At 55.6% G+C, this 24,579-nt stretch overlaps 3 protein-coding genes and 2 long non-coding RNA genes across 5 annotated transcripts; 2 read left to right on the top strand and 3 right to left on the bottom strand.

Moving 5' to 3' along the window:
* Positions 1-1,260: 1,260 nt before the first annotated feature.
* LOC109494099 lies at positions 1,261-6,177 on the bottom strand. The gene is made up of 3 exons (XR_002148677.3): positions 5,966-6,177; positions 3,660-3,943; positions 1,261-2,230 (listed from the first exon to the last, which is right to left on the bottom strand). It is a non-coding gene; the product is annotated as an uncharacterized LOC109494099 (long non-coding RNA).
* A 6,311-nt stretch (positions 6,178-12,488) lies between these two features.
* ZMYND15 (zinc finger MYND-type containing 15) lies at positions 12,489-17,871 on the bottom strand. The gene is made up of 13 exons (XM_023243618.2): positions 16,797-17,871; positions 16,139-16,373; positions 15,885-16,040; positions 15,471-15,631; positions 14,870-15,022; positions 14,474-14,554; positions 14,212-14,328; positions 14,012-14,100; positions 13,832-13,930; positions 13,546-13,699; positions 13,406-13,464; positions 12,984-13,144; positions 12,489-12,786 (listed from the first exon to the last, which is right to left on the bottom strand). The coding sequence occupies exons 1-13, from the start codon at positions 17,383-17,385 to the stop codon at positions 12,615-12,617; spliced, it is 2,226 nt and encodes a 741-aa protein (XP_023099386.1). The 5' UTR covers positions 17,386-17,871; the 3' UTR covers positions 12,489-12,614.
* On the top strand, positions 13,698-14,971 carry LOC111557742. The gene is made up of 3 exons (XR_002737994.2): positions 13,698-14,227; positions 14,630-14,680; positions 14,834-14,971. It is a non-coding gene; the product is annotated as an uncharacterized LOC111557742 (long non-coding RNA).
* Positions 17,872-18,080: 209 nt separating the features above from the next.
* Positions 18,081-21,556, top strand: CXCL16 (C-X-C motif chemokine ligand 16). The gene is made up of 5 exons (XM_003996243.6): positions 18,081-18,492; positions 18,851-18,989; positions 19,256-19,338; positions 20,208-20,627; positions 21,252-21,556. The coding sequence occupies exons 1-5, from the start codon at positions 18,426-18,428 to the stop codon at positions 21,296-21,298; spliced, it is 756 nt and encodes a 251-aa protein (XP_003996292.2). The 5' UTR covers positions 18,081-18,425; the 3' UTR covers positions 21,299-21,556.
* A 267-nt stretch (positions 21,557-21,823) lies between these two features.
* MED11 (mediator complex subunit 11) lies at positions 21,824-23,545 on the bottom strand. The gene is made up of 3 exons (XM_003996154.6): positions 23,343-23,545; positions 23,002-23,132; positions 21,824-22,356 (listed from the first exon to the last, which is right to left on the bottom strand). The coding sequence occupies exons 1-3, from the start codon at positions 23,425-23,427 to the stop codon at positions 22,219-22,221; spliced, it is 354 nt and encodes a 117-aa protein (XP_003996203.1). The 5' UTR covers positions 23,428-23,545; the 3' UTR covers positions 21,824-22,218.
* Between the last annotated feature and the right edge of the window lie 1,034 nt (positions 23,546-24,579).

A 24,579-nucleotide genomic window follows, 5' to 3' on the forward strand; every position in this document is an offset into this window, starting at 1 on the left:
CTTCTGGGTGATGTATTCATCTGCTGGGGCTGAGGAGCAAAGGACCACGGACCTGGGGGCTTAAACAGCAGAAATTTACTCTTACGGTTCTGGAAGCCCGAAGGCCAGCATCTTCTTCTTTTTTATTTTTTAAACATTTATTAATTTTTGAAAGACAGAGCGTAAGCGGGGGAGGGGCAGAGAGAGAGGGTGACACAGAATCCAAAGCAGGCTGCAGGCTCTGAGCTGTCAGCACAGAGCCCGACACGGGGCTCGAACCCACGGACCGTGAGATCACGACCTGAGCCAAAGTCGGACGCCCAACCGAGCCACCCAGGTGCCCCTGGCCTGGCTGCTTCTGAGTGCGCTTTCTCTGGCTTCCTTCTCCCTGCGACTTCGCGTGATCTTCCCTCTGTACGTGTCTGTGCCCCAATTTCCTCTTTTTATAAGGACATCGGTCATTTTGGGTAAAGCCCCACTGTGGTGACCTCACTTTAACTTATTTAAAGACCCTACTTCTGGATACAGCCACATGTTGAAGTCCTGGAGCCTAGGACTTCAACATAGGACTTTACAGGAGCCACAGTGGGGCACTAACAGGTGCGGAAACCTCCTTTCCAACCTTGGGGCCAGATTGGAACAGATTGGAACCGCGGGGCCAGATTGTGTCTGTAATTCTGTCACTATTATCTGGGGAGGGCAGGAAGGCGATGTGTTTAATTTTTCTTTTTTTTTTTTTAACATTTATTTATTTTTGAGACAGAGAGAGACAGAGCATGAACGGGGGAGGGTCAGAGAGAGAGGGAGACATAGAATCGGAAACAGGCTCCAGGCTCTGAGCTGTCAGCACAGAGCCCAATGTGGGGCTTGAACTCACGAACCGTGAGATCATGACCTGAGCCGAAGTCGGACACTTAACCGACCGAGCCACCCAGGCGCCCCAGTTTAATTTCTTGATTAATTGCCATGTTATTTTGCTCTCAACTTTGCACCAAGAAATGCAAGTTAAAAATGCTTTTTTAGGGGCGCCTGGGTGGCTCAGTCGGTTAAGCGTCTGTTGATTTCAGCTCAGGTCATGTTCTCACTGTTCCTGAGTTCGAGCTCCGTTTCTGGCTCTGGACTGATGATGCAGAGCCTACTTGGGATTCTCTCTCTCTCTCTGTGCCTTTCCCCCGCTCACATGTACTCGCTCTGTCTCTAAAAATATATATATATATATATATATATATTAGAAAATAAAATAAAATCTTTTAAAAATATGTAATGGGTTGGGATGGGAAGATGTGACATAACTCACCAGGCTTTGACAGATGGAGTAGGAAAAAAAAATATGCAAAGGTACAAAGGTATTGAGAATCTAAGTGATAATAAGTTTGCTTGATTAATTAGCCACTCATTCAACAAATATTTATTGAACCTGGATGATGTACATCAGGCCAGTTGCTGGATACCAGGAATGCAGCAGTGGTCAGTCATAAATTATCCATCCTGGGGCTTGTGTTCAAATACTTGACCTTTGTATCTTATAAATGGAGAACACACCTTTTCACTGCCAATGAAACATTCACAAATCAACGTTAGACCCTGAAAGAAATTCCAAGGTCCTCAAACCTGAAACTGACCTGGCCACATTCTCTGACCCCCCAGTGCAATAAACTGGAAACTTCCAAGCGTTTGTAACAAAACCCAACCCCTTTAGGACCCCGAGGCAGTCCTAAATAAATTTTTTAAAGTGTATTTATTTATTTATTTATTTATTTATTTATTTATTTATTTTTTAGCAATCTCTACACCCAACGTGGTGCTAGAACCCACAACCCCGAGATCAAGAGTCTCAATGCTCCCGAGACTGAGTCAGCCGGGGGCCCTGGCCCTAAATAGTTTTTGACCAATGAGAAAATCCAGATTGTAAACACGGATGATTATAAATAGACTCTGAGACCGTATCATGACGAAACGTGAAGAATAAACGGCACCGGATGATTGAGCACTTCATCATAATTAGCTGGGCTTGGTTCTAGAGACACGACCTACGTTATCTTCTATAATCCTTAGGACAGGCGTAGCAAGGTGACCCCGTTGTAAAGTAGACACTCGGCCCATGTTTGCAGAATGAGTCTACGTGGCTCAGAGAAGCTGAGTAACTTGCCTAAGACCACACAGCTGGGACCGCTCAAGCCGGAACTTGAACTCGGGCCTGTCAGACTCTAAGTCCTGTGCTCGTGATTGGTCTGGTGCGTCATCCACAGGCCTGATGACGTAGGCAGAGGGGAAGTGCCGAGATGTAAAAAAAAAAAAAAATTAATTTTTTTTTAACATTTATTTATTTTTGAGACAGAGAGAGACAGAGCATGAATGGGGGAGGGTCAGAGAGAGGGAGACACAAAACCTGAAACAGGCTCCAGGCTTTGAGCTGTCAGCACAGAGCCCGACGCGGGGCTCGAACTCACAAACTGTGAGATCATGACTTGAGGGAAGTTTGATGCTTAACCAACTGAGCCACGCAGGCGCCCTGATACCAGGCACTGCTGAACACGCTGGGGGTTCAGTTGGGAGGGGCAAACAGTAAGCACGTAAGCCAATGAATGCACAGCCTTCGGGTAGCAATGAATCGTGCAGAAAAATAGGCGTTTAGGCGCTGAAGTCACAGCTGTTGAGGACTGCTGTCATTCCGGGGGCCCGGGAAGGGCTTTCTGAGGCAGGGGCGACCAGGAAAGAAGGGAGGTTTGGCAGGGAGAGTGTGGGGTGCAGCCAACAGCATGTGCAAAGGCCCTGGGGAGGAGCGTGGGTCGTGGCAGGCGGGCAGAGGGGCGGAGCGGTCCGAGCTTGGCGAGCCAGGGGAGAGCAGACGAGGTGAAGAGGGAGCTGACCCCGAGATCTGGAGTTGGTGATGGGATGGGGCTGCCATTATCAACGTGAGGAGGCGGGGGGTGGGGGGGGTGGGGAGGCAGGAGTGGGGCAGGGCTGGGAGAGGGAGGGTGGGTGAGAAAAGAGGGGAGAGAATAGGAGGCGGGCCAGAGGTGGAGGGGCCAGGAGAGGGTCGCCTGGCGAGGCCTGGGGAAGACCAGGGCAGTGTGAGTCCTGGAGGCCAAGGCCGAGTTCCGAGGAGGGAGGGCAGCTTCGTGAAATGCCCCCCCCCCCCGGAGGGTGGGACCTGCCTATGGGGTCTGGCAAGACCGTCTCAACAAGGGCACCTCCATCGGAGTGGCAGGGACGGGAACCGGGGGGGGACAGAGGTGACCAAGGCACCCAAGGGGCAAATTCAACATGAAAGACCAAGAAACAAACAAAGAGGAATTTGCAGGGAGCGGTCACGGTGAGAAGTCCCAGGGGAAAGATGAGCAGTGGCCTCTCTGGAAAGGGAAGAACCGGGATGGCTGGCCGAGGGTGGCGACGAAGTGCTGCCCTCTGGGGAGCGAGGTGGTGTGCAGTCGTCCCTCCAGAGAACCCAGGAGGGCAGGGCTGAGAGCCTCCGGGGGCTTCACCACTGGGGACTCACGGCGAGACCCGCCGCCCCCAGCCGTGCTAGGGAGCTCGCGCACAGTGTCCCCGTCGGTGGGGTTTGGTCCAGTCGCGCTTGGGGTTTTGCAAGTAAGGTGGCGGCAGGGCGGGGGTGGGGGGAGGGCGAGAGACCTCAGAGTGGAAGCAGCAGCAGGGAGGCCGAAAGACACGTGCCTCACCTCAGGATGCGAGCCATGTGGGAGAGACCACTGTCCCTTCGAGGACTCAGTTCGGAGCAGAGCCAAGTTCCCATGAGAGCAAGAGGGCAGCTGAGAAACAGTCTGATGGTTTGAGGCACGATGCGGGGAGGTAGGAGGTCATCACTCAGAGATAAGCCTTGGCAAACGTGGACTTCGGGGGTGGCGGGTGGCCAACAGGGTTAGAAGGCGTCTCTGGGAAAGTGGAGGGTTCGTCTCAGTTGTGGATTCCGTCCTGGGCTTGTCCTCTCCGGCACTTTGCTGGGCTAGTAATGACAATGTGCAGCATCTATGGAAGCCTCTGTGCCAAAGACCTCGTAAGCATCTAGGTTTAGTGATCTGCCTCGTGCTCATGACAGTCCTATTGCTGTCCCCTTTCTGCAGGTGGGGAAACAGATGCAGAGAGGGTAACTTGTCCAAGATCGTGAAGCTAGTAAGCGGGGAGCCTGGATTCTAACTCAGGCATCTGACCCCTGAGGCTTGTCTTTTTTTTTTTTTAAGAAGGTATTTTATTTTATTTTCATTCATGTTTATTTATTTATTTTGAGAGAGAGCGAGCAAACGCAAGCAGGGAGGGGGAGAGAGAGAGAGGGAGAGAGAGGGAGAGAGAGGGAGAGAGAGAGAGAGAGAGAGAGAGAGAGAGAGAGAATCTCAAGCAGGCTCTGTGCTGTCAGGACAGAGCCTGACTCGGGGGTCGAACTCACAAACCGTGAGATAACGGCCTGAGCCAAAACCGAGTCAGACGTTCAACTGACTGAGCCAACCTGGCACCCCAGAAGGTTTTTAATTTTTATTTTATGTTTTTATTATTTTTTAATGTTTATTTATTTTTGAGAGAGAGACAGACAGACAGAGAGACAGAGCATGAGTGGGGGAGGGACAGAGAGAGAGACACACACAGAATCCGAAGCAGGCTCCAGGCTCCGAGCTGTCAGCACAGAGCCCGACGTGGGGCTCGAACTTATGGGCTGTGAGATCATGACCTGAGCTGAAGTCAGACGCTTAACCTACTGAGCCACCCAGGCGCCAGTAAGGCGATATTTTAACTAACCTAATATATCTAAACTGTTGTTATTTAACCATGTAATCAATATAAAATATTATTAACGAGATATTTACTTCTTTTCTCCATAATAATAAGTCTTCAAAGCTGAGTTTGCATTTTACACCTGAGGCACATGAAGTCAAGACTTGCCCGGGGCGCCTGGGTGGCTTAGTCGGTTAAGGGTCCGACTTCCGCCCAGGTCATGATCTCACGGTTCATGAGTTCAAGCCCCGTGTCAGGCTCTGTGCTAACAGCTCAGAGCCTGGAGCCTGCTTCGAATTCTGTGTCTCCCTCTCTCTCTGCCCCTACCCTGCTCACACTCTTTCAAAAATAAATAAACATTAAAAACAAACAAACCAACAGTGATGAGGCGGGCGGTGTCAGGTAGAGTTTAGTGATCTTTCTAGAAGCTCGCTGATCCATTCCCAGGAGCCGCCCCCCCCCCCTTAAATCTCTCCATGAATTTCACAGAAAACTCGGCAGACGTGTTTGTGATTCTGTTCATGGCCAATCACGAAGGGGAAATAAAAGCCTTTCAAAAGTAAGCCCTCTGTTATCTGTTCCGGGAAGTTGTGTTGTTTTCCAAGAAGCAGTTTCCCAAGAAGTTACAAGCACATATTGTTTCCAGGCTCCCCGACTTACCTTGGTGACCTGACTTAACCTCCCCGTGCCTCAGTCTTCTCATCTGTAAAATGGGGGAATACTAAGAACATCTGACCTCCAGGTTTGTTACGAGCATGAAACTTACTTACTCACGTATGTAAATAAAGCACTTAGAACACAGTCCGACTCGACTAAGCCCTGCGTGCACATTGCCTCCTTGTGTTTTCCGCGCCAGGCCAACAGAGCGTGGCTCTCACACGAGATTCTCCAGGGTTCCGGGTCTGAATCTGCCTGGGTTCAGACCGGGTTTGTCTAAGCCCAGGATCCATGACCTACCTCCAGCCACTGACTGAGCGACCAGGCAGAAGAAAGTCAGCAAGGCTAGAGAAGCCAACCACACCATCAGCCGACAGCTGATACCTTTCACCCAACAACATCAAGCTTCACGTTTTTGTCAAGCGCCCACGGGACATATACAAGACGGACCCTCTCCCGGGCCCCGAGACCAGGCTCTGGAATCACACAGGGCGTGCTCTCTGACCACGAGGTACGCAAACTGGAAATCAATGAGAGAAAGACAGCAGGAGACTCTCCAAACACTTGGGAGACTAAAGCCATGACCTCCCGAGCAGGTGGGTACCCGTATCCGTGGTGCCTCCTGTCCCTCCTGGGCGATGCTCCCAGTGCAAAGTGACAGCTCCCAAACCCTCTGGTCGTCCGGCCGCCAGCGCCATTCTTCTGGGTTCTTTGGGGTTTTCAGTGTCCTCCCCCCTCAGAGTCACACCGTGTCCCCTGAGAAGGGGGAGGAGCTCCCTCTGTGGGTGACTTTGTGTCCTGAGATCAGGCGCTGTCCTGGTTGGGACTAGGGCCCCACACAGATCCCTGTTGCCTTCCTTCCCCCTGATACGGACTTCCCTTCCTCGGTCCTCAGCCAGAGACTCCGCGCAAAGCAATCCCCCACCCACCAGGCAGGCTCAGGCTATTTTGTGTCCCGGGACACTCTCTACTTCCTCTTTCATTTATCACAGAGAAAAATCAGGAATGTCCCAACTGTCCCCAATGTGGGCCTGGGTATGTCGCGTTCATAAAGTAAATCAGCTTGAGCCATCGATGAAGAGAGAGTGCATGAGGACGCGGACATCCGTTGGGTCACATGTTATATGAAAAAAAGCAGGCTGGTTGGCACCGTGTCCATCGGGGTCATTAAAGTTTTGTAAAAAGATGCGCGGAGGGGGTCGCCCGGGTGGCGCGGTCGGTTAAACATCTGCCTCGACGTTGGCTCAGGTCACGGTCTCGTGGTTCGTGAGCTCAAGACCCGCATCGGGCTCTGCGCTGACAGTGTGGAGCCTGCTTGGGATTCTCTCTCTCTCTCTCTCTCTCTCTCAAAATAAATAAATAAACTTAAAAAAAAAAAAAGGATGTGCAGAGGCTGTGAACACACCGACACGGTGACAGTGGCTGTCCCCGGGTGCTGGGATTAAGGGTCCTTTGAATTTTCTTCTTAGGGTTGCCTCTAATTCGCACCCCCCCTTCCCTGCCCTTTCCAGTCCGCACCCGCCACTCTATCGAATGCTCCCGTGTCCCGGTCCGGCGTCCAGGGGACACTTCATCACCTTATCTTCCCTGACGCACCCTGTGTCAGCATCTGACACAGCTGACCACCCTCTCTCTGTTTACGGTCTCTCCCGGTTTTTCTGCCGCCCTCAGGACTTGTCATGCCCCTGCCGGCCCCTCTTCCTCCTTGTCCTGTCCTGCACCAGGATTCTGCTGAGAAGGCACCTCGCTCTCTCCGGACGCTGTCCCCCACCCCTGGCTGTGTGACCCCTGCCCCCGTCACTCTGTCAGCTGCCTCCGGAGTCACGAGGAGGCCCACAGAGGGCTCGTGTTTCACAGAGCCTCCTGAACTCCTCGCCCTTCTCTCCGACCCCCTTCTAGCTACTTAACTCCACTCCTCACGTCCATGGCCGTGCTGTCACGAGCAGGTGGCTCTTGTGTCTGTCTCGCTGCCCCAGCTGGGAGCCACCAGCACCCTTCATTTCTTGGCCCCAGTATCTGTTCACTGATCCTATCCGGCTCCTCATTAGCCCTAACGCCCATCTGCTTGTCCCCAACATCGAAGGCACCATAAGCTCTCGCCCGCATTTTTACCAAAGCCTCCGAGTGGGTGGGTCTCCTCAAGTCTTAACCCTCCCAGGGTCCGTTCGTCCCTCCAATCTAGCAGGGATATGTTCCTGAAACTCCTGTAGTAAGTGCTGAGTGGCTGTTATAAGCAAAAGCCGTAGTTTTAAACAAGGCAGGTGTCCCCTGACATGGAATTTACTTTTTCGAATGTGTTGGAGGAGGTGTAATAAACGTAAATAAATAAATGAGATAATCAAGTAACTGATAATTGCTCAATGAAAATGGAAGAGTAATGTGATGGAGAGTAAGGAAAGAAGTAATTTAAAGAAGGCTCACCTCATTCTAAACTCCGAACCCCTTGTAGTTTCTCCCAAAGGCCTTACTTACTTTTGCCCCAGGACCTTTGCACATGCCGTGACCATCTTTTCTCTTCTTTACCTGGCTAACTCCTAGTTGTCCTTCAGGTCACTGCTTAGATGTCATTTCTTCCAAGAAGCCCTCGCTGATACCCCAAGGCTGTCTTAAGTGCCTCTTCTGTCTCTAAGTCTGTAGCTTTTTCACCCTCACAGCAATCACACTGTACCGGAACTTTCTGGTTACTTCTCTGTGTCTTCCAGGCGTCCTTCTAAGCCAGTGACTTTCAGATGTTTTGACCATGGTCTACAGTGAGGAATGCATTTCATATCATGATGCAACACACATATAAACATATATGGTGCGGGGCGCCTGGGGGGCTCAGTTGGTTAAGTATCTGACTTCGGCTCAGGTCATGGTCTCGTGGTTCGTGGGTTCGAGCCCTACACGGGTATTGTGCTGACAGCTCAGAGCCTGGAGCCTGCTTTGGATTCTGTGTTGTAAGGGTTAAGTTGTAGTGTAGGGCTAATGCTTAGCTTGAAAAATAACAGCTTTGTGTTGACACTGAAGGTTAAGAGATAACAGCCTTGCTTAGCTCTGGTAAACTACGCCTCATACCCTTGTAAATTAGGCTTCACCAATTAAGGAAACAAAAGTTCAAAGAGAAGAGCGTCAGAGGTCAAGGAGATCCACTGGTTGCAACTTAGAGGCAGAAAGTCTAAAGTAAACACCTCATTACGCAACTGTTTCTAACTCATCTGGAACCTGTTTCTTTGTTCTGTTCCCAGGTGATGATAAAACGATGTGATCGGTTATAAAAACTCTGTGCCCCGGCTGTTCCGGGCCGCACTCTTATCAAAAGTGTTGGTCCCGATCGGTCGGCCTTGCCTCTCATTGTAATAAACTTTGTTGTGACTGTCACTGGTGCCCGTAGCATTCTGTTTCAGGAGTCCTGTGGATGCAACAGTGTCTCCTTCTCTCTCTGCCCGTCCTCTACTTGCCCTCTCTCTCTCTCTCTCAAAAACAAACATTAAACAATTTTTAAAAATAGAATGCTGTTTGAGGCCCACTAAATTGACTTAATAAACTCTCATAAATCTGCATTTTGAAAATCTTCCTTTTTAAGTTTATTTAAGTAATCTCTACATCAAACATGGGGAGCTCGAACTCACAACCCCGAGATCAAAGTTGGATGCTCTTCCGACTGAGCCAGCCAGGCGCCCCTGCTTTTTGAAAATCCTGCCCTAACCAGGGGTCGGTGTGCTTTTCCTATGAAGAGCCTGTTAGCAGATATTTTAGGCTTTGTGGGGCCGTATGGTTTGTCACAAGCACAAGTCTGTTTGAATCATTCAAGTAGCCACAGACAACACATAAGTAGTTGTGGGTCTATTTCATCATAGATTTAGGGACACTGCAATTTGAAGTTCATCACAATTTTCACATCGCAAAACGTTCTTCTTTTGGCGTCGTAGCCTGCAGGTCGTACGAAAGGGCCAGATTTGGCCGGAGGCCACAGCCTGCTGGCCCCTGCCGTGGACTGAAAGCTTCACGGAGCCAGAAAGCATGTCTGTTCTCCCCGTCGCCTCTCTAAAGTACAGCACGAAGCCTCGTGTGCATTCAATCAGTACTGAGGAAGTGAATTATTAAAGACAGCAACTCGTAAATTAAACATTTTTGTGCTACACGTACCGTATGCTTATGGAAGAAAAATGAGCCACACGGCTGAGTCAAATGAGCCAGCAAATCCTTAGTAATCCTACCAGTCGGAGATAACCATATCCTTTCAGACTTTTATGCGGTAGACAGCAGGAATTTAGGGAAAGGTTATTTTCTGGCCAAGAGAGTGGTAAAAAGCTCCATTCCCCCTCAATTCACCAGGGATCTAGGCTTCCCTTTTAGAGTTTTAGGGTGCTGAGGGCTCAGCAGGGGGGGTGGGGTGGACGGGTGTACCCTTATCTGGGAGTCAAGGAAATTGTACTTTCCTAAGGAAGTGATGTTTAGGCTGAGAAGGAATCCGTTGAGCAAGAACACGGGGGAAGTTCCACAATGTCTTTATTTGGAGGCTGCTGGCTGGAGGGTGGAGAGGGGGCGGAAGGTGGCATGAACCTTGCCTGGAGGTTGGCAGAGGCCACTCGAGAAGGGCCTTTCCCAGCTGGGTCTATCTACCCCGTTACAGGCGCTAAGGAAGACAGACATTAAAAAAAAAAAAAAAAAAATCCCGAGTCAGCGGTCAGCCAGATCCAGGATGAGAAACTTTCTACAGGACAAATGATTCAGTTTCTCACAGTGGCATAAAAAAGAAAGAAAAAAGACAGGGAATCCCCTTACAGAGTAAAAGAGACCAATGGGACACAGCAGCCAAAGCCACGTGTGGACCTTGTTTCTTTCCTTCTTTCTTTCTTTTTTTAATGTGTATTTATTTTTAAGGGTGGGGGAGCAGAGAGAAGGAGACACAGAATCCGAAGCAGGCTCCAGGCTCGGAGCTGTCAGCACAGAGCCCGACGCCGGGGCTTGAACTCACAGACCATGAGATCATGACCTGAGTGAAAGCCGGTCGCTTAACCCACTGAGCCCCCCAGGCGCCCTGGACCTTGTTTATTTCTTCGTTGCAACAAACCAGCTGTAAAAGCCATCTTTGAGATAATCGAAGAAATTTGAACGTGAATTGGGTATTACAAGATATTAAAGAATAAATGCTAACTTTTTCGGTGTGATAATGGCCCCGTGGTTACAATTGTTTCAAAGCCCTTATGAGTTAGTTATAGATGCATATGAGTAAGATGACTGATGTCTGGGCTGTGCCTTCAAACACTCTGGGAAAAAGCTGGGGGTGTGATATTGTGATATGATAATATATATTTTGTCTGTGTCCCAGTTCCCGGCACAGTGCTTCTTAAAATCTTGGAATTTCCCAAGTAATAGGGGAGAGAGGAGGGTCTTATGTTACTCATAATACGGCCTTTTGAACGGTACCTGAGTGTATGCTAATGCATTGACTCTTGGCGGCTGACGGCTGGCTTCCGGATTATTCCCCGGGGAATGACTTCCTGCCTGTCTGGACTGTGTAAGGACACCTGTGGTTGTTCCATAGGGAGCTGTGGGTCCCACATTGCCCCAAACATGCTCACCTACCCTGCAGCATTTAAAACCAAAGATAGGGGGCGCCTGGGTGGCTCAGTCGATTAAGGGTCGGACTTCGGTTCAGATCATGATCTCAGGGTTAGTGAGTTCAAGCCCGGTATTGAGCTCTGTGCTGACAGTTCAGAGCCTGGAGCCTGCCTCGGATTCTGTGTCTCCCCCCCCCTCTCTGACCCTCCCCTGCTCACTCTCTGTCTCTTGAAAATAAATAAATGTTAAGAATTTTTTTCAGAACTCTTTTTAAAATTTCATTTTAGCTATTATAGATGCAAACCAGGGGATTGTGTATTTCACTTTCTTTTTCTTATTAATTTGCATTTCCTTATGCAGCCAGTGAACCAGCTCCCTGGAGCCTACTTGGAGTTCTGTCTCCCTCTCTCTCTCCCTGCTGCCCCTCCCTTGTGCCTCTCTCTCTCTCAAAATACATAAATAAAACATTATAAAAAATGAAATAATTTTTAGATTTATAGGTGAGCTACAAAGACAGAACGTTCCTGTACCCCTTGACCCATTTTCCTTTAACGTTATGTCTTAAACCACCACAGTGTGTTTATGGAAACTGAGACATTAGCACAGACACCATACCGTTAGCTAAATATAGATTTTATTTGGATTCCCCAGTTTTTTCCACCAAAGTCCTTTCTTTGCCCCAGGATCCGACCCAGGATACCACGTCATCTTTAGACATCATGTCCCCTCCGTCTCTTCCAGTCTGTCACAGTTTCTTGGTCTTTCCTCGCCTCTCGTGACTTTGACACTTTGGCAGGAGTGGTCATGCGTTCTGTAGACTGTCCCACAGGTTGGATTCGTCCGATGTTTTCTCAGGATGAGACAGAGCTTAGGGATTCTTAGGAAGAACACTAAGGTGATGGGGCCTCATTGCAACAGGTCGGGGAGCACGTGACATCAACATGACTTACTCACTGGGGGAAAGTGGTGTGTGCCAAGCTTCTCTGTTACTTTTCCCTTTCTGTACCTAGCCACGGAGGCACTAAGCCCAGCCGACACTCACGGGGATTTTAAGAATGGAGGAAAGGGGATCGAAGCAGGGGACTAATGCCCTAGAGGGAATCCTCTGCCTGGTGAACGAACAGGTGAACTTGAATGCCTTTGGCAGGCTGACTCGGAAGTTGGCCCTTCACTGGATATGCGGAACGAGAGAAGGTGGAGACCGGACGGAGGAGGGCCCAGGGTTGGGTGGCCTGGGGCCCTTCGCTGCCTCTAAACCACGGGGTCTGTGCGCCCCTCGGAGCCTGTATGCTTTTGCCCTGCCTGCTAGTGAGAAGCCACTTTCCCCTTCTCGGGTCTTGCGTTGGGGCAGGTCCCCGAGGTTTACAGAGGCCTGGAAATGACTTACCCGCCCCCCCCCACACACACACCCCAGGAGTTTGGGATTGCCAAGGAGGGTCGGAGCCGCGAGGAAGGGAGGCGACAGCCATGGCGGGGCGTTAAGAAGCTGGAGGAATATGAGTCATCCCGAAATCCTTTCCTCTCCTCCGCGTTTAGGACCCCGTGCGGGGCGTATAACCGGAAGGCGCGTGACTCAGTGGTTTCAAACGAGCACTTTTATTTACCTCCGCGCGATCCGCCAAACGCCTCCCCCCGGCCGTGCGCGGCTCCGATCTGCTTTCGGGGGCGTGTTGGGCGGTGGGCGCCGGGCGGCCACACCCGGGCCCTCACCTGCGCCGGCGGGCCCCCCGCCCAGGTTTCTTCTCCCCTCGGCGTCTGCGGGCGGGGGCGGGGGGCGCGGCGGGGGGCGGGGCCTGGGGCGCGGGACCCGGCGCCGGGCGGGCCCCGCCCCCCTGCGGGGGCTTGTAGACCAGGTGGAAGATGAAGGCGTTGCAGTACCTGAGGGGGCGTGGCGCCGTCAGGGAGGGGCGGGGCGGCCCGAGCGGGGGGCGGGGCGGCCCGAGCGGGACACGCCCCCGGGGCGGGGCGGCAGGTGCAGGCGGCGGGAGCCCGCGGGGGCGGGGCGGGGGGCCGGGGGCCGAGCAGGGGGTCCCAGGAGGAGGGCGGAGGACCCCGCGGGGGTCGCGGGCAGTTACCAGGGCATGCAGTTGTCGGCCGCTCGCAGGCGAAAAGGGGAGCGGAAGGGATTGGGCCTCGGGGGGCTGGTGCCCCCTCCCGTGGCCACCGCCATGGTCTGGTCGTCCATCACACAGCCGTACTCGCTGCTCTCGGTGAAGAAGGCTGGCACTCGGAGGGACTAGGGGTGGGGGCGGGGCGCGGGCCTCAGACTCTCCCAGCGGCGCCGCACCCCAATCCCTCCCCGGGCGCCAGCGGCAGACAGGGAGGGGGAGAGGCACGAGTCAGGCAGACACACAGACAGACAGACGGACGGACAGGGCCAGGAGGACCCTGGGCGCGCCCCGTGTCCGGAGCGGATGGTGGGAAGAGGCGGCTTTCGGAAAAGGAGGAGGGGTCGGGGCAGGAGGAGAGAGCAGGTCCCTTTTGCCCCATCCCCCACCTGGAGCCGGGGCAGCGAGCTCAGCCAGGTGTCCTTGAGACCGAAGCCGGAGTTAAACCCTGCAGATAGAGGGAGAGCGGGCAGATGCTGTCGCCCGTGGCCTTCTCCCGCCTCCCCACACGCCTACCCCAGGCTCTTACCGATAACCAGGTCAGGTTTGGGCCCCTGGAGCAGGTGGTAGGGCCGTGCAGACACCTTGATCTGCAGGTCCCTGCGGCCCCCCTTCTCCTTGGTCCCGGAGCTGAGCCGCCCCGATACCCCGGAACCAGGACGGACAGACACTTCTGGGCCATCCTGGGGAGCCAGGAGCGGAGTGGAGAAAGGGCTAGACGTTAGGGCGCTGGGAAGCTGCCTTAGGCAAGACAGGGGAGAGCGGGAGGGAGGCGGGAGAGCAGGCCCCACCCCCACCTGCCCACCAGCCCTCACCCTCTGCAGGGTAAAATGCTGCTGGTCACTCTCGGGGGGCAGGCCGTCGCCCACAAACTGCAGCTCTAGGGCCACGTGGGGGAGCAGGACCAAGAGCTCCTGAAGGACAGAGAAGACAGATCAGGGGCTCACCTTGCGCGCACCTCCACGTACCCAACCTTCTGTCCCGGAGGGACTTACCCAAAACACCATGACCAGGTCAAACTCCTTCCCGGCCTCCACCACGTGGATTTTCAGTGACTGCTTGTTCTGGATGTTGAGCTCAGGGACTGGGGGAGAAGCTGGCCACTTAAGAAGACGGTCTCCCTTCCCCTCGTCCCCCTCCAGCCCCCTGCCCCCCTGCCCCCTGCACTTCTGTCCCCTTGCTCGGCTCTCCTTACAGGACTGGGGCACCAGGTGGGTGATGACGTAGTACACAGTCAGTGGGTAGGTGAGAAGCACAGCCATGGGGGAGTCCAAGCCGAGGCCCCTCCACCTATAGTAATCCTGCCATGAGCCTGGGGAGAGTGGGTTACTGAGGGACCTGGTCCAGGCCTGGACCCCAGCCCCTCCAGTCTAACAGCCCCCTTTTTCTCCGCCACCCAGACTGCGTCCTCCGGTCTCTGTCCCTACCTGTGGCTCCCTTAAGGCCCCCCAGCTCACCAAAGAGGCTCCTGGGCGGATCTGGGGGCACAGGAGGCATCAGGGCAGGCCCATCCCCCTGGAGAAGCTGGTAGGGATCTCCTGAGAGGAAGGAAGGAAGATGATCCTGGTGTCAGAGAGACCCCCATCGAGCCCTTCCCCCTCTTCCTTCCAAAGGAGTTGTATTCCCCGGAGCTGCAAGCAAGAGCAGTGGACAGTGGCCTGTGGGTGAGGCTTCTGGAAGGGGCGGGCAGGGGTGACTTCCCTGAGGACTGGGGATACGTCTACGATAGCCCTGGGGGTGATGGTGGAGTTTGGTGCTTATGCAGAGGCATTATCTGGGATCCGGACAACTTGTTTCTCTCCCGTCCTTCCCTCTAGGCTGAGGGGCCCGTGCCTGAAGAGAACCCCACGAACCACTGAGAAGAAGGCTGAGGGATGGCGTGCTGCCCCGGGGGTGCCTGGGCGTGCCAGGGCCTGGAATCAGCATGCTGAGCTGGGTCCAGTAGCCACGAGTGAGGCCCCGTGAGGCCAGGAAGGCCTCCTTGTTGAAGGTTTCACTGGTCACCTCTGCAGAAGGAGGAGGGGAGGGGTTGAGGGCCTGGTGGCCAGGACCCCAGACTACAGCTCTGCTCAGTTTCTCCCAAGGACCCTGGGTCTGAATCTCGTTCTGAGTGTCTACAGCATAGCAGGTGTGAACACCACAGAATCCTTAGAAGGATTTTCCAGGCTTGAGCATTTGTTAATATACTTATATTGCAGATGAGGAAACAGAGGATCTAAAAAGTTAAGTCACCAGTTAGGGGTGGAGCTGGGCTGCCCGGATCCCCTGAGCTCTCTCAGGGACCCAGGCACACACTCCTCAGCCCCAGACCCTGTGTTCAGCTCCAGGGGTCTAGTCCCCAGCCCTTGTTTCTGGGATCCAGCCCCCAGCACTACTAACCCGTCAGCCCCAGGACCCCGTAGCCGGGCACCCAGCCCCGGTTCCTCCCACCCCATCTTGATCTCCTGGCGGTACCTGTGGCGTAGGTAAAAGGCAGCGTTGCCAGTTCTCCGGCACGTTCCATGAAGGCCGCGAGCCTCGGGCACCAAAACCGGTGGCTCACGTCATCCGGACATCGCCGCCAGTCGGCCCGGAGACAAGACTCTCCGCAGTACAAGACCGCGCTGCACTGGGGGCTGGGGGCACGGGGGTGGGGACACCCGGCGTTAATCTCTGGAGGCCCTCGGTCTGCTGTCTGTCCGTCCTGCAGCTGCCCATATATCACCTGGTCTGTTTTCCTGTATATTCTGCTGTCAACAGCTGCCCTGTCCCTCCTTTTACTTCCCTGTCCCCCATTCTGTCTCCCGGGCCCCCCAGCGGCCAGCTTTGTCTTGTTTGCCTGACTGTTGGGGTCTTCCTCCCTGTCACCCCATCTTTCTGGCTGCTCACCAAGGTGTCAGCTTCACTTCAAAGCTATGTCTGTGACAGACGTGGCAGGTTCGAGCCCGAAGGGAGGCAAACGTGAAGCCTGGCCGGGGACCCCATGTGCGCATCGGCGTCTTGGCTAGCTTCACTCCCAGCCTCGGGACCAGACTCTCCAGCTCTCTGAGTGGGGGTGGAGACGGAGTCAGCCTCGGGGTTGCTCAGGAGTCCAGACCCCTAGCTCCCCCCACCCCTCGATCTCAGATACTGGATTTCTGTACCGATGCAGCTGGGCATCTCCCACAGTCAGCTGTCGGGGCTTTCGAGGGTCTCCGGAACCCATGGGGCAGGCCATGCTGTGGCAGAGGAGAGCATAGGCCCGAGGGGCCAGGTTCTCTGGCCCTGAGCCCTTGCCTGCACTGCCCTGGGCTCCATCCATTAGTAGGTCAATGCCCAAGATGGTGCCATGTTCGTCTGTTACCAGCAAGAGGCAGGAAAGGTGCAGGGGGGCAGCCTCTGGGGAAGAAGGGGAAAGTCAGGGGTGTGAACATCAGGCCTAGGGGGGCTGGGCAAGTCAACAAAATGAACAGGAGGGACCAGGGAGAGAGGACGTGACTCATCTGCTGGGGCCAACTGCTGCACAGGCAGAAATGCAGGCCTGCTGTTGCAACTTTAAATGTTTCTTGAGTTTGTTTGGCTTTTAATTTCAATGTATAAATGTTGACTCAAATTTAAAAAAAAACAACAAACAAATCAAAAACCAAAAAAACATTGTGGGTCAATGAAAACACCTCTTCTTTTCAGGCGATATCAGCCTGCAGGCCACCGTCAGTGACTCCTGGCCAGGCTCTGAGAGGTATAGGAGGTCTTCCAAAGCTGGGGGGGGGGGCGTGCAGAGAGGGGGCAGGGCAGGGCCAGGCCCCCACCCCGGGGTCTTACCACTTCTCCGCCCCTTCCTCCTCTCAGGGACTGCTTCGTCCTCTGCCTTGTCTTCTCGGCAGCAATCCTGGCCACCTCCTCCACCTCCTGCCTGTTGCTCCGGCTCCTCTGGCCTCCCTGGAGGGTTTGCTTCCTGGGGGGAGTCCCTGCTGGTAGGGGCAGGGGCCCCATTTTTGTCTGGATCTACCTTCTCCAAGCCTGCACCCTCCTCCTCTCCATTCTCTTCCTCCTCCTCCTCCTCCTCTGCTTCCTCCCCTTCCTCCAGGCTGACAAAACTGACATAGGGGCTTAGGTCTCGCAGGTGGAGTGGGGGCTCATCTCCCAGGAACTGGGCAGCCCCCAGGCCCGATCCAGGGCCTGGCTCTGCTCCTTGCCCCAGGCTGATGCCCACATTACGGTTGGGCAGAACATGCAGCACCCAAAGGGCGGGGTCCTGGGGCAGCCTTCTGATCTGCGTCTCCAGCTGGCGCCAGCGGCCCTCAAGGCTGGCCCCCACAGCCCCGCGCTCCGTGGCGAACTTTCGGAACCAGCCAAACAGGAGGGCAGCGAAATCAAGGAATTCATCCCGGTATCCAGATACAAACTCCATGTCTTCAGGGCCACAGGGGCCTGGGCCCAGACTGAGCAGAGGAACGGATGTATGGTGAGGGGAGTTTGGGGCCGGGTCACAAGATGGGGAGGGCGTGGGTCTGAGGGTCACGTACGAGGGGAACCTCTGGATTGGAGGAATGTTAGGAGCAGAGGCTAGTTTTCGGGGCTCAGGGTGGGAATGGGGAATAGACTTGGAAGGGGGCGAGGAGGCTTTAAGATGAGTAGTCACGAGAGAGGCGGTATTGGGGGTTCAAACCCTCAGGACCGGGGTTCGAGCGGTGAGCAGGTTTGGAGGGCTAACCCGAGGGGAAGGGTTTGGGCAGGAGGCAAGACTCTGGGATCCGTCTGAGCCGGGGCATCCCTCCGCCTTGGATCGGTTCGGCGGGGAGCCCCAGGGGACCCAGCCCCTCCCGGCCGCTCCGCTCCTCCGGTACCTGCAGCCGCCACCACTTTTCGAAGGTAAATACCTCGGGGCTGGCTGGGGGGTGGGGTGGGGGGCGCGGGTGTGACGTCAGGGCCGCCCGAGCCCGCCCTCGGTGGCCACGCCCCGCGCGTCGGGAGCGCGCGCCGAGGGGGCCCGGCCGGTGTGCGGCCCCCGCCCGGACTTCCCCGGCCGGCATCACCGGCATGTGACCCGGGCGCGCCGGGAAGCGAAAGCGCGTCGGAGTCCTGGAGCTCGAGGCCTGACCTGGGCGGGCGGACGGCAGCCGGAGTCAGCCCGTCGGGCCTCCCGCCCCCCGCGCAGCCGGCTTTTCCTTTGCTTTCGGCGCGCGTTCCCGGCGGGCGCGGGGGCGCGGGGGCGCGGGGGCGCGGGGGCGCGGGGGCGCGGGGGCGCGGGGCCCCGCCTCCGGGGTTTTCCCCGCGGCGGGAGGCGCGGTCCGCGCGGTCCCCGCAGTACCGACCGCGCTGTCGGTTCGGACGGTGCGTGCGCGGCAGGAGGGCGCCGCCAGCTCGCGCAGCCCCCTGACCCGAACTCGCGCCCACGGGACCGGGAGGAACTCTCTGGACGCCGCGCTCCGGTGCCGCCGGGTTCCCGACATGAGGCGGCCCTGGGGACTCCGGTCCCTTGCTCTCCTCCTCCTGCTGGAGCTGCTGCCTCGGCCAGGTTCGTCCGGAGCGGGGTGGCGCCCAGACCCCGAGTCCGGGAACGGGACGGGATGGGAGGGGGGCGCCGAGGGCCGCAGGGTTGTGGTGGGTAAGTAAGTGCCGAGCCCGGGTCCCCAGGCCGCCGGGGCAGTGAGGGGGCCAGCTGCCTGAGGTTGGGGACAGGCTGGGGGACACCTGGGCTGGGGGACGATCAGGGACGCGTTTGGCGGTGTGATGGGTGGGTTGTGCCCGGTGGTGAGATCCCGGGATCTAGCGAAGAGGCTGCAACGGAGCAGTGGGTTGGAGCTGCGGTGGCAGCCGGGGGAGCCCCTCCGGCCGGGAACCTGTGCCGACTACCTCTGTCCTGTCCCGCTCAGGCGATGGCAACGAGGGCAGCGTCACTGGCAGCTGTTACTGCGGGACAACAATTTCTTCCGACTCCCCTCCAAAGCGTCAGTTACTGGCACATCTCCGAAAGCACCTGAAAGTGTATCATCGCTGTAACTCCTACATCCGGTAATCTCACTGACCGCTGGGGAGGGCAGCGCCTCCGGGTGGCGCGAGGACCCCCTCGGGTCACACTGGAACCCCTGGGAGCCCCCTCTCCGGGTTGTGTTTGCTCCACATTGTGCACAGCTTTGTTTCCCTGTCTTATGTACGTGGGAATTTCCTGTTCTGGGAAAAAGGCCTCACTTGCTGTTGGTGATGACCTCACATCTTTGGAATGAGGAAAGGGTTGGGAGAAGGGGTGCAGCTTGTGAGACCCCGCCTTTCCTCGGCAGGTTCCAGCTACCTGTCCGGAGTGTGTGTGGGGGCAGCAGAGACCAATGGGTTCAAGAACTGATGAGCTGCTTTGATCTCAGAGGTACCAGCCTTCCCCCCTCCTCCCTGAGATCTGTTTCCAGGGCTGCGTCCTCCCCCTTAGTCTTCTTTACCTGGCTCCTCTCCCGTGACACCTCACTTTTCTATGGTTTCTGGTGCCGGCCAAAGCCCCTTCCGTCCCAGTTCCCCCAACATCATTCACTGTGACTTTATTAAGGAAATTTAAAGATATACACAAAAGTTGAAAGAACTGTATAGCGAGCATCCAGATACCCATGGCCTGGGTTCTACGGTATGGGGCTTTTATATATTTATATTTTATGCATTGTGTGTAGTTTGTACGCATAAATATAGCTTATATTTTACAATATCAGGTTTCCAACATGGAAGCCATATTTGCCTTAGTTTGTGTCCCTCTGTCTGTCCGTCCTTCCATCCACCATCGGCCCACCTTACTTTCCGATGCATTTCCAAGTCTGCTGCAGGCACGACCTCACATCGTTTCAGCATGTACGTTAGGCTCCAGAGACCTACGTGATTGCGTTTAAGCCTCCTAGCTACTGTGGCTGTTGGTACTAACATTATCCCTGCTTTACGACTGAAAGAAAGGAGTCCCAGAGAGGCTGAGAGGCAAGGGACAGGTCACACAACTGCTTTGTAGCAGAGCCAGGGTCCCCCCACCCCCACCCCCGGGGTCGCTCTACCTCCCAGCGCCGAGCGCATGCCTGTTGCAGTGGTTCCCTGTTGAGGTCGGCTCACTTCCTTGCCCCCCACTTTTCCCTCTGCCCCTGCCTTCCTCTTCTGGCCTTCTGCTGTTACCTTGATGTTCTCCTTGATGTACCACGCTTCCCTCTGCGTCTTCACCTTGTCCCTCATCTCAGAGCCCTGATCCCTTACTTCTTGCCTCTCCAGAATGTGGACATGTGGACGCTGGGAGCGCGGCCTCCCGGCAGCACTCACCTCCCCCCAGCAGCCAGGTTCCTGAGCCCACAGAAACGGCACCTTTAGACCCGGGCTCCCCTGCCCAGACGCACCTGCCGCCTGCCGTGCGGTCCACCCAGGCGCCCACACTTCCAGCAGGAGCGCCGTCCTCGGATGAAAAGCTCGCCCACATCAACGAAACTGCTACACCCACTGTGGGCCACGGGCTTGGGGCTGGGCCTGAGGCTGGGGAGAAGCAGAAGCAGTTGGAAGACAATGTGGGACCGACATCTGGGACACCAGCTACGGTGCCTGTGGTATCCCTCCTGGCCATCACCCTCGCTCTCACGGTTGTCCTCTCGTACATCCTGTGCCAGAGGAGGAGGGAGCAGTGCCGGCAGCAGTCTCCAGGTAAGCTGGGTCTCTAGGCCCCTCTCCTGGGGACCCAGAGCCTCCTGGGCAGGGATCCTGCCCCTGGTAGCTCCTAGTTGGCTGGAAACCTGCCCCAGGCAGTCAGTTATGAAGGCTGTCTACACTGTGGATCACAGGCAATGAGAGAAGAGTCAGCTAGAGACTATAGACTAGAGAGGGAGATGAGGCAGGGTTGGGGCGCCTGGGTGGCTCAGCCGGTCAGGCATCCGACTTCGGCTCAGGTCATGATCTCGCGGTCTGTGAGTTCGAGCCCGCGTCGGGCTCTGTGCAGACAGCTTAGAGCCTGGAGCCTGCTTCGGATTCTGTGTCTCCCTGTCTCTCTGCCCCTCTCTCACTCGTGCTGTCTCTTTCTCCTTCAAAAATAAATAAACACGTTAAAAACAAAAATGAAAACAAGACAAAAAACAGGCCGGGTTTGGAGCAAGATCAGGAAGATAGCAGAACGTGGGAGCCATTCATTTAATTCACAGATCTTTACTGAGCACCTGTTGTGTTACTAGGTCGTATGGCTAATGTTTGGGGATCTAACTCCCCAGGTCAAGCTCTTCCCCTAAACTTCTCTTGATCTCAGAGCTCATCTCGAAATTTCCTTATCTTTTCCAGATCTACAGCTCCGTTACACACTTGTGGCATCAGACTCCAACGCTTGAGCTAAGAATGGAAATCTCCGAGGGCAGCCATTGTGATTTATTCAGCCCCCTATGCATTGAATTGATACATTAGAATGATTTCTGGCGCCTGGTGGGCACTCTAGCTGTTTTCTGGTTAATGTGCAAGTAACCAAGCGCTGCCCTCTTGTGGACCCTTCCTATTTTTTTCTACACGATCCTGTAAAATCCATCTTCTAATGTGATCTCTTGGATAAAGTCTTCATGTATGTTTTTAATTACTAAAGATTATTTTTATAATTATTGACTCTTCCTTCTGCAAACGTGGCCTTCAACCCCTTGCTCCCTTACCGCAGTTCTTGGCTTCAACTTCTCCGCTGAGGGTCTCCCCACTTGCCCCTGTCTCTCTTCACACACCAGCTGTTCCTCCCTCCTGCTTCCTCTCCCACAGTGCGGGCCTGGGCTTTCCCACCCCCGCTCCCCGGCGGGGCGCCACGCAGTTTGGTTTCATTTCCCCCAATCCCTGTAACACCCACGTATGTTCCAGTGAGAGTCTGGGCTCCTTGCTTTTCTTGCTACTGTTTTTATTATTAAAACCCTTAGTTCTTGTTTTTGCTTCTTTCAATGAAGAACGTGTCTTCATTGGTCCCGTCTGCAGAGGCCTGCGACAGGGTCACACGGTGTTGGAGGAAGTGGGTTTGGTGTCTGAATCTCCGTCTGTCTGAGCTCGCCAGCACTTTCGTGGAGGGCAAGAGCAGGAACCAGGGCAGAGTTGTGGCAGGCTTGGTCTGCCAAGTTTCTCCACCCCCCACTTTCAGTCCCGTTGTCCCCATATCCTCTGGCCAGCAGGGCGTGTATGTGGTGGCCCACACTACCCATTGCACAGGTGTCTGGGTTCTGTCCCGGGTGCGGACAGGCCCTGTCCCGGGTCCTCCTCCGAGCTCTCACTCCATCTGCTTGGCCTAGTTTTCCAGCATCTGCTCACAGGTTCGGGCCACATCACTGAGCTTGAGGCGAGCGTAGTCCACTCGCTTCAGGGCCATCTGACAGTCCTTCCTCGAAGAGTAGCTGGAACCCTCATGGGGCTGCCCCGTGGCCACCTAGGGGACATTCACATTGATCGGTGGAGCACCCCTTCCCTTCCCCATCTCCCCACCCAAGCATCCGGTCTCCTGTATCATTTTCTTCCTTGAGTGTGAATCCATTATGGCACATGGGCGGTGGCTGGGTGACCTTGGGTAAATCACTTAACTTCTCTTAACCTCATCTGTAAAATGTGGGTAACAACAACTACTTCCTAGAGCTGTTGTAGGAATAGATAATGCAGCGTCTGGCATGCTGCAAAATCTTAGCAAATGGTTGTTGCTGTTGTAATGACTTCAGAACCCTCTCGACCCTGTCCCTTTTCTCCACGTAACCACTTCAAACCCACGAGGTCGGGTCAAGTTCCTAAGTGCAAAGTCCTGTGGGTTTGGCATTGTTTACAAGTCCTTGGGAATTCCCTGTCCCAGTAGCTCATGTGATGCAGAGCAGTGAGGCAGGCGGGCCTGCCTTCAGGACTTTCTTTTTAGAAGGAGAAGCCAGCCCTGGAGAGGGGAGGTTCTGCCAAGGGTCATCCGGCTGGGTCGTGGGTGGCGCCAGCGTGGACCGCCAAGTCCCATCTGGCTCCAAAGGTCAAGGATCCCCGAAGGCTAACGCTTAGGCGGAGGGCCAGGCGGGCGCGCAGGACCTCCCAGCACACACACCTGGGTGAGGTAGCGGATCTGAGCCGACAGCTCCGCTTCCACGTGTTGCACCGACGCCGTGAAGGCCGCCGCCTGCCGGTCCAAGAGCCGCTCGTTGCTTTTCTCCTTGGACAATTCCAGGATCACGGTACCTGCGGGGCGGAGAGAGGGCGGGGCTGGCCGGATGCTGCCCCGCCCCGGGACCCGCCCCGGGACCCGCCCCGGGACCCGCCCCGGGACCCGCCCCGGGACCCGCCCCGGGACCCGCCCCGGGACCCGCCCCGCAGCGCGAGCACTCGGGCTCCCTCCCGTCCCCACTGCCTGGCGGCGGGCGGCGCAAGTACCGCCGTCGCGTCCCGAACCTGCATTCTGGAGAATGGCGCCGATTTCCCGCTCGATGTCTTCCAGGGCGCGCAGCCTCTCGTTCGCCAGGCTGTAGGTCGCCATGGTCACTCCGGGACTCCTCCGCGGGGTTTTCTTCTTCGGCGAAACTCGACGCTCGAGCCCGGAAGTGGCTGTCAGTTTGCGCCTGCGCAGGTCGCTCTCTAGCTGAGACTACAATTCCCAGGATGCTCAGCGCAGCCTCGCCTTGCTGGGGCGGGGGTAGTCACCCGGTGAACTACAACTCCCAGGGTGTCGTGCGCACGCCCCGGTCTGCGCCGCCGCCGCCACCTCGCGACCACCTGTGGTAAGAGGCGGTGGTGAAACATTTCATTCCTTGGACTGAGGTCATTCAGACCTGTCCGCTTTCGCGACACTGCCCTGGGGTATCTATTTGATTTCTTCTATGAGAATTTATCGCGCGTCTGCTGGTGCCGGGTGGCGATGGCGGCAGCTCTGGGGTGTCCCTCCGGACTGGACGGCCGTGGACTCTGTCGGCGTCCGGCGAGGCCGGGGCAGAGCCTCACTTGGTGAGTGTTGCGTTGTTCGTCCTAACGCTTCCTCCTGGGCTGCAGCCCCACTGAAGCACAGGCTTGGCAATCTCAGCCTTTGCCCCTTTCCGCTTCCCTATTACGCGGTGGGGTCTGGGGGTCCGGAGGTGAAGGGGATGGAGCCCCACGTGACAGTGAGGTCGATGTTTGCCGAGAGGCACGCTCAGGGTGCACCTTCGGGAGCACAGAGCGAGGATTTGGGGATGCAGCCTTGCCAGAATCGGGTCTTAGGGGTTAATTAACCCGGTGACTGGGAGGTTGGATGGAAAAGGGGATCGGCGCGGCAGGTGCATGGTGCTGAGAAGGGGCCTGCCCGGCCCAGCCCAAGTACAGCAAGGCGTTCGGCTCGGCCCCCAGTGAGTTGGAGTGTGGCAGCGGCCAGACTGAAGTGGGAGCCGGATCAGGAGAAGGCGGCTTGCAGGCTGAGTAATTTGGACTTTGTTCTGAAAGCACTTGAGAGCCCTTAAAGGATCTCCGAGAAGTGGGTTATGACCAGGTTTACCTTTTTTGGAAAGATCCACCTCGACGGCCTATGGAAGGTTGAGAATGAAGCTAGTTCACACGGGGTTAGCAAATGGAGACTTTCAGATCAACTCGGGGATCCGGCATTCAACTCCACTCCTTTTTAAAATCCTAAGGAAATCCTAAGTATCGTATTAAGGGGTCA

This window comes from Felis catus, chromosome E1 (genome assembly GCF_018350175.1).
Source record: "Felis catus isolate Fca126 chromosome E1, F.catus_Fca126_mat1.0, whole genome shotgun sequence".
NCBI lineage: Eukaryota > Metazoa > Chordata > Mammalia > Carnivora > Felidae > Felis > Felis catus.